This window comes from Sceloporus undulatus, chromosome 1 (assembly GCF_019175285.1).
Source record: "Sceloporus undulatus isolate JIND9_A2432 ecotype Alabama chromosome 1, SceUnd_v1.1, whole genome shotgun sequence".
Classification (NCBI taxonomy): domain Eukaryota; kingdom Metazoa; phylum Chordata; class Lepidosauria; order Squamata; family Phrynosomatidae; genus Sceloporus; species Sceloporus undulatus.
The window spans coordinates 205,380,334-205,388,503 of NC_056522.1; the positions used below are offsets into that span (position 1 = coordinate 205,380,334).

Here is an 8,170-nt window from a genome sequence, read left to right on the forward strand (position 1 = left end):
AGCCACTGGCTGACCTTGGGCAAGTCATACTTTCTCAGCCTCAGGAGAAGGCAATTGCAAACCTCCTCTGAACAAAACTTGCCAAGAAAGCCCTATGATAGGTTCACTTTAGGGTCGCCATAAGTCGGAAAGGATTTGAAGGCACACAACAACAACAACAACAACAACAACAACAACAGCAAAGACATGCTCAAGGCCTTGTGCCACACACAACAGTCTCCCAGACAAGAGACATTTCTAAGAAGTTCAAGGTAAGGCTGAAGACTTTCAGATACTCCTCCAGAGGCAAGTTCACGATTAAGAGGGAAAACTAAGGGAAGAAGCAGCGGCGGCCACTTCACCCCCTTCCCTTCCTTGCCCTGCCCTGCCCTCCCCTACGTCGGGGTCGCGCCTGCGCCTGGACCTTACTACTACCCCTAGTAGATTGCCATCGCCTGTTCGCGCATGGCCACACGCTTCTTCTTCATGCGCCGGTTCTGGAACCAGATCTTCACTTGCTGGTCGCTTAGGTTCAGTCTGTTGGAGAGCTCTTTCCTTTTCTGGCGATTAATAAACTCGTTGAGGAGGAATTCGCCCTCCAGTTCGGCGATCTGCTGCTTGGTGTAAGGCTTCCGTTTCTTCCTCGACCTCCCTTGCGGGGTGGCGGGGCTCCAAGGCAAACCTGCAAGAGACAGGACACCGGGCGGCAGTTGTGTGTGATGCGAGGGCCAGAGGTCCCACCAGAGCCGGCCTCGGTGGCTTCAAGGAGCCACGGCCAAAGCCCCCAAAGGGACACACCAAGGTGGGCGATGAATGTGTGTGTGTGTCTGTGTGTGTGTGTCTGTGTCTGTGTGTAGGGGGGAAAGCAAGCCTCCCCGGAGATCAACACGGGTGACATTGTTTTAGAAGGGATGAATGCTAGGCTGCAGCCCTGAAGACCCTGGGAGGAAAGTCCCCCGGACTTCCTTCTGAGTAAAAGGGACCCAGGAGCAAGCCTCGGGGTTGAGATCCCACCTTTGACCCTTCCGACGCAAGGCCCAAAGGGGTCACCAGGCTCAGGGAAGAAGGAAAGGAAAGTTATTCCCGGCTTGGGCATGAAACCCACTAGGTGACTAGCTGAATGGCACTCCCTCACCCTCAGGGCAAGGCAATGGCAAACCCCTCTGAATAAACCTTGCCAGGAAAACCCAAGGATAGGGTCGCTATAAGTCAGAAATGACTTGAAGGCATACAACAATGCCCCACCGGGTTTGTGTGTCATCAGGGGGTTTAATTCTTGGGTCCCAAGGAAGGGGGGTTTCGAGTCGTGTAAGGCCCAGGGCCTTGGCTAGCAGGAGCACGGAAGGGACCTCGTTTTGGCTTCCTACCATCCGAGAGCAAGGAGGCCCGGAGGCTGGGCAGGGCGGCCGGAGGCAGCGTCAGGTTCAAGTTGATAGAGGCGGAGGCGCGCTTGAGGTCCTCCTTCCAGCCGGAGGCGCAGGACTCGGCGTCCAGAAGAGCGGCGGCTGGCCAAGTCCTCCTGGCCTCCTCCTTGGGCGCTTTGGACGGGGCTAGCAGCACCCTCCTGGCCCCCAAGTTCCCTTGCTCTCCCCGGACCCAGACCTCCCGGTGGCTCTGCCGGCCCCGCTCTTCCTCCTCCTCCTTCTCCTCCTCTTCCTCGTCCAGGGCGGAGGCCTCGTGGTGGGGGGCGTAGTACTTGTGGGTTCCGCCTAGGGCGCCCTTGCCGCTGAGGGGAAGGTAAGGCGGCGGAGGCTGGGGCGAGGGGCTGCTCAGGGCCTGTCCTGTCCCGCTGGGCTGGTTTGGGCAGGAGGAGCTGGCACAGGTCCATGCCAGGGGGCTTCTCGGGTAGGGCAAGCCGGCCAGCTGCGGATGGCTTCTATTCGCCCTCAAGCTGGGGAAATAAAAGGCCTCAGGAGGGGCTGCGGAGGGAGCCGAGGGCAAGTTCAGGAGGGAGTCCATGTAGCCCGGCCGGCAAAGGCTGCTCCGGTCGCACATCTCTCCGCAGCCTGCTCCCCTCCGTCGGGGTTTTAAGGGGGCGGCCGGGGAAGGAAACCCAGCTCCCCAAACGGAGGGCAGACAAGAAGGTTGGCGCCCGCGGCGGGTCCTTTGCGGCCCGGCATTTCCGATACGGCCGTCTTCTTCTTCTCCTCCTCCTCTTCCTTCGGGCCAATAGAGCCTCCTTCGAAGAAATAGCAAGAGAACACCTCAAAATGGGGAGGGGAGAAAGGGAGAGACCCAAAGCATAGAAGAGGAGGAGGTGGGGAGGAAGAGGAGAAGGAGGAAGAAGAGGAGGGCGGAGAGGGATCTCTCCAGTCAGGGAACACTGAGGGCAAATGGACGGGGGAGAGGGGGAGTCCTTGTGACAAAGTTTAGAGCCCCCCTCCTTTCCCCTCTCCTCCTCCTGGCCCTAGGACTTGAACCTGCACCATGGAGTGATCTGCCAGCCCCCAGCCTCCTCTCAGCCGATGTGAAGATTGGTTCATCTTTTTTGCCTCCATTGCGCGGCTTCCCTGGTTTTAATTCTGATTTCTTCCCAGAGTTAGTGAAGGCCTCTGTGTGGAGGTCTGCATCCTTCATATAGAGGTGTGTGTCTATGTGTAGTATATCTGCGTCCAGAGGCAGAGAGAGGGAGAAAGAAAGAGAGAAGGAATATTTTTACTGCACATACAGTGGGCCCTTGGTTCACTATGAAGCGTTAAAGAAATGTAAATGCTGAAGTCGAAGGCTTTCATGGCTGGCACCCATACCTTTTTGTGGGGTTTTGAGGCTATGTGGCTATGTTCTAGAAGAGTTTATTCCTGAATAAACTCTTCTAGAACATGGCCACGTAGCCTGAAAAACCCACAAAAAACAATGTAAATGCTTTTGCTGTTGCAATACATATAATTTCCCTCTCTCAAACATCTTTCTGTACATACCTATGTCGAACAGAATAGTTATGCACCTTGATTTCTGCTTTGTTTTGTTTGGTTTCTGATTCTGGGTTTGGTTCCAGGACCCTCCATGGATACCAAAATCCGTGGATCCTCAAATGCCATTATATGCAAAGCCATAGTAAAATGGCGTTCCTTGCCTAAAATGGCAAAATCAAAGTTTGCTGTTTGGAATATATATATATATTTTATAATCTTCAAGCCGTGGATGCTTGAATCAATGGATTAAAAAAATCCATGGATATGAAAGGCTGACTAGGACCAAAACAGAAATCAAGGTGTATAATTATTATGTGTGTAGATGCAAGTGCAACATACATGTGCGCAGAGTGCGCCATGGAAAGTATATTTATTGCACTTACTAACGAAACAGAAGTCAGGCTTTCTGTGTGTGTAGATATATGAACAACATGAATGTACAAAGAGAGAGTGTATTACATTAAAGATAAAACAGAAATTGTCGTGTGAGAGCATACAAAACAGGGATAGGGAGATGTTACGGACTTTATGTGAGGTCTGTGTCAGTCAACCCAAAAATGGATGGCAGGGAGGACGAGATCTCTGCCTAAGTTGTAGATCCCATCTCCATTTTACTGAGAGGAGGTGGGTCACCCAACGTTTTGGCATGAACATGAATGCACTGTGCAACTTCTGTGTATGTTTTACTCAAAGGTAAGACCTACTGAGCTCCATAACGCTTCTTCCTAGATAGAATTGCACATGATAGCATGCCTTGTCCTTATGGGCTAGAGATCGGATATGAAAAATGAACTAACCAATATTATAATTCACATACCTTATGGTTTACGTATTAGATATGACACGCTCCTACAAGCCTGCGCTACATCTAATACTTGAATGCACGAAAAAGGCACATATTTATTGGTTTTGTATTATCTAATGCCCCCGTTTTGAACACATTCTGATTATTTTAATGTAACATTTTCCTTATATTTAGAAACAAGGTGAATTGAAATTGCTGACTATTAAAATTTCTAGCAGATCACTTGATGCTTGTCAGTAATTCTGAATCAATTTACCTGGAAATAAGTCTCACTGAACTCTATGTCGTTTGCCGTTAATTAAACAAATATGAACTGGCAAGACCTTGGGGATTTAGCCGGCTTAAAACGTTTCATCTCTATTACTAAGCGCTTTCCATTAAAACCCTGATTCACTGAGCCTCATTCTTGACAACAGAATGCTGTGCTTTTTAAAAAATCTCCTTACTCTCTCTCTTTTAAAATATATGTTTTCTGGGAATTATTATATTGGAAGGCAAAGAAAATGTGTTTGTGCGAGTGAGTGAGAGCGAAGGCACAAACACAATGTATATCTTACTATAGCTTGTTTGTCATTGAAAAGTATATTACAATTTTTCCAAAAATGGCGAGTAAGGATGGATTTTCTTTTGAATCTCTCCCCCAAGCCGCCCCCCAAAATCTGTTTTGCTAAATTACAAACGAAAAAGCTTGCGGTGTACTCCTTTAATTGTCTACCCAGCGCTAAATCCCATTGTTTTCAGTGGAGCAACTGCATCTAGGATTGACGCCATTAACCTGAATGCTCTTGGCTAGTCCTCTTTAGAGTAGATCCATTAAATTAATATTGAATGTTGAGGTAACACAGAGACATTCACCATTTATGCAATGGGTCTACTCTAGTTAGGATGTTTATGGCCAACTAACTCCTGCAGTGATATTGGTTATGGAGCCATTCCCCTGAAGATTTTGAGTCCTGTTTTGAAAACAGATCATAGTTGGGAAAGGAAAAGGAAGAAATTGGAATCTGGTAATGATGACCACCGAGAGCCTTCAGTGATGATTGTCTAATTAACAGTATTAATTTGCATGCCATCTTCTCTCCCCTCTTCTCTGGGAAAAAGTGGTACGGTCGGTGTGGTCTGCGAGGAGATGAGAAGGGGATTAGTAGGTATCTTCCTTGCAAACAGAACCAATAAAAAAAAAGGGGGGATTCTTCTTCCCTTTCCTGAGCCCCCAAAAAGGCAGAATCCGTCTTCCTGCTCTCTAGGCTGAAAATAGATTGGCTCTATGTTTGCAAGGACTGGGATCGAACTGGCCCCCAGTGGCTACAAGCGTATTCAGCCGCTGTCTACAGAGTTAGTCACTGGACATTTTGAGCAGACATTATCGTAATATAGGTTTTTTTTTTTAAAAGAGGATATTGAAGAGGGATAATTTTTCTCTGTAATCCGTTCAATTAGAGAGAGAAGAGCCAGTTTTGTGAAACATTTCATAAGTCATTTCCAACCTTCTTTGACCCAAGATATTTCCCGCTCAGACTCAGCTAAATGTATAGTGTTAAAAGATGGAATTAAAGATACTGCCTTTAAGAGACCCGGAAAGGACAGATCATGTCCATTATTGTAGACCTTAAATATGTGTGGCTTCATATAAAAAATCCAGTACTACATCTTCAGATTCATGGTGTCTGTTGTTTGGAAGGCGTGAATTTAGACCAGTCCGAAGTCAGCCAGTCCTTTCCTCTGATACACAGCCTACACAGTTGTTGTTGGTCTCTCATCCAAGCATTTCCAAACACAAAGGATTTATAATTTGAATTGACATCCTCACATACCAATGGCATATTTATGTCTGTGCCTGGCTTCCACTCCACCAAATGCATCAGAGGAAGTAGACTCAAGTCTACGAAAGCTCATGGTGCCAATTTCTTTCTTTCAGTTAGTCTCAAAGGTGCTACAAGGTCTCTCTACAGGGCTGACCCTGTTTAGTTTCCAGGATCAGATGTATTCCTTGCCTAAGAAAACTCATGGGGTCGCCTTAAGGTTACAGGCAAATTGGAGGCACATACAGACACTGGGGCTTGCTTTTGTTTTCTGCCTACAGGAGGAGGCCACAGTTTATACCAGTAATTCCCAAACGTTTGTCTTCCAGGTATTTTGGACTTCAACTCCCAGAAGCTCCAACTAGCTTGGCCTATAGTCAGGAATTCTGTAAGGTGAAGTCCAAAACCTCTGAAGAACCAAAATTTGGGAACCACTGATTTAGACTTTCCCGCCTTCGCCCAAAGGAACGAACTGGGCGAGCTAGTGTGTGTATGATAGGTGCCTTCAAGTCACCAATCCACTTATGGCGACCTTGTCAATTTCATAGAGTTTTCTTAGGCAAGGAATACTCAGCTGTGGTTTTGTCATATTTTTCCCTCTGGGCTACTAAACCATTTCTACTAAGGCCGATCAACCCAGCTCCCGTGGAATGGGCAACCTGGCCTTTCCAACTGGGAGGGTCTGAATGGCCAGTGTGGGACTGTGGTTTGAGGGTTGGACATTGGTGACCAGGACTCAATTCCCAGCTTGGCCATAAAACCCACTGAGTGACCTTGGGTGAGTCACACTCTCTCAACCCCAGAGGAGGGCCATGGCAAGCCTCCTCTGACTAAATCTTGGCAAGAAAACCCCAAAGATGTGAAGACACACAGCACACAACAAACCAACAGGCGACGTGAAGGCACATACACACAATCGAGGTTTCTCCTTCCTGCCTCCCTCTCTGCGTTGTTTCAAGGGAGAAGCTTGAGAGAAAAGTTACTTTTGGGAGTTGTAGTCCGGAAAAGTAACTTTCCCCAGCTGTATGACCACTCTGGTCTTCTAATCTCTTCTCCGCAGAAGGAAGGTCTCCACGCCTTCCTCCAGGAAACATTCCCACTGACCTAAAATGGTGAACCGGGAAGGTCTCAGTTCCCCGCGTGCCTTCCTCGTCCTTCTCAGTTTTAGTTTTGTTGTGTTCTGTTTTAAATCTTGGAGATCACACTGGCGGCCCTTTTCCTCTTGACTTTCCCGGCAATGTTCCTCTCTTTGCCGCCGCCCCCTCCGCTCCTCCACCTTCTTCTTTCAAGGAAGACCGAAACCAGCCCCCCAAGGATCCCGCCTTGCCTTTGAACGAAATCTTTAAACTATTATTTCCTTCCCCCCTCAGCCTCACAACATGATCCTGCAGACCACACAGGCAACGCCAGAGGATATTGCCCACCGCCGCTACCTCTAATTTTTATGGGTTGACTGATGTCTCCCAATTGAGCCTCTCTCTTATTAAGTAAGAGCCGGGCTTTGCCTTCTTCCAGGCTTCAACCCAATGGCTGGAGGGGGGCAGTCGGACACTTGAGCCACATTCCCTCCTTTAGAAGAAAACGACCCAGTTCTGCCAGCGCCTTCGTATTTATTCATCCGAGTGAACATTAGTTTCATCTACATTTATATCCCGCTTTTCCTCCCTCAAGGCAGCAAATATGAATTTCCCGACTGTACATAATCAACATGAGAATTTTGTTTTAATACTGGCATGAAAACAAACAAACAAAAATATGTAGGCTCTGTACAGATTAATATTTTAATTATCCATGCACATATATGTCTGTTTAAGTCCATATGACCAATAACCTACAGTCCATATGACCAATAACCTACGTATTGCTGAGTTATATATGCAAGTCTACTAGCCTTCCTAGATACTTGTATATTATTATTATTATTATTATTATTATTGTTATTATGCTTTATTTCTATAGCGCTGTAGATTTACACAGTGCTGTACATGAAATCAGTAAAATAGATAAAAAATTAAACCTGCCCATGGCATACATTCTACGAAATAATAGCATAATACATATAAAATAATACATAATAATACAGGAAGGGGTTCAATGAAATAAGGCATTATTAACTGTTAAGTTCATATTCTGCCTTTCCTCCAACCATCTCATTGCAATGTCCATAGATTTTCCATATTTTACATACAAAGAAAACACGCAAGAATACACACACAGAGAGAGAAAAGTTAAGAGCAAACTAGAAATATATTTCAGTATTATGGCAAGACATTTGGCTTCTGGCTCCTTCGGATGTTGTGGAAGGGAGAGAATACAGAGCATGTGAAGAAAAAAGTTAAACTTCATGCAATAAATATTGAAGTGTATTTCTAGTCGGTTCATCACTTTCATTCGGATGTTGTTGGGCGCCCTCAAATCGTTTTCGACTTCTGGTGACCCCTAGGCGATCCTATCACAGGATTTTCTAGGCAAGAGTTGTTCAGAGGAGGTTCACCATTGCCTTCCCCTGAGGCTAAGAGAGTGTTACTTTACCCAAGGTCACTCAGTGGGTTTCATGGCTGAGCTGGGAATCAAAATCTAGTCTCCAAAGTCCTACTCCAACACCCAGACCACTGTCCCACGCTGGCTCTTCATCCCAGGAGGAGGCAGTTAATTATCTAGATAATATATAG

The 8,170-nt window shown here is 46.7% G+C and overlaps 1 protein-coding gene across 1 annotated transcript; it reads right to left on the reverse strand.

Moving 5' to 3' along the window:
- Positions 1-125: 125 nt before the first annotated feature.
- HOXD12 (homeobox D12) lies at positions 126-2,226 on the reverse strand. Its single transcript, XM_042444995.1, has 2 exons — positions 1,347-2,226; positions 126-661 (listed from the first exon to the last, which is right to left on the reverse strand). The coding sequence occupies exons 1-2, from the start codon at positions 1,972-1,974 to the stop codon at positions 417-419; spliced, it is 873 nt and encodes a 290-aa protein (XP_042300929.1). The 5' UTR covers positions 1,975-2,226; the 3' UTR covers positions 126-416.
- Positions 2,227-8,170: the final 5,944 nt, after the last annotated feature.

Coding starts and splice junctions, on each gene's coding strand:
- HOXD12 (XM_042444995.1), bottom strand. CDS start 1,974: ATGTGCGACCGGAGCAGCCTTTGCCGGCCGGGCTACATGGACTCCCTC. Junction 662..1,346: donor GGCCTCCTTGCTCTCGGATG/GTAGGAAGCCAA, acceptor TGTCTCTTGCAG/GTTTGCCTTGGAGCCCCGCC.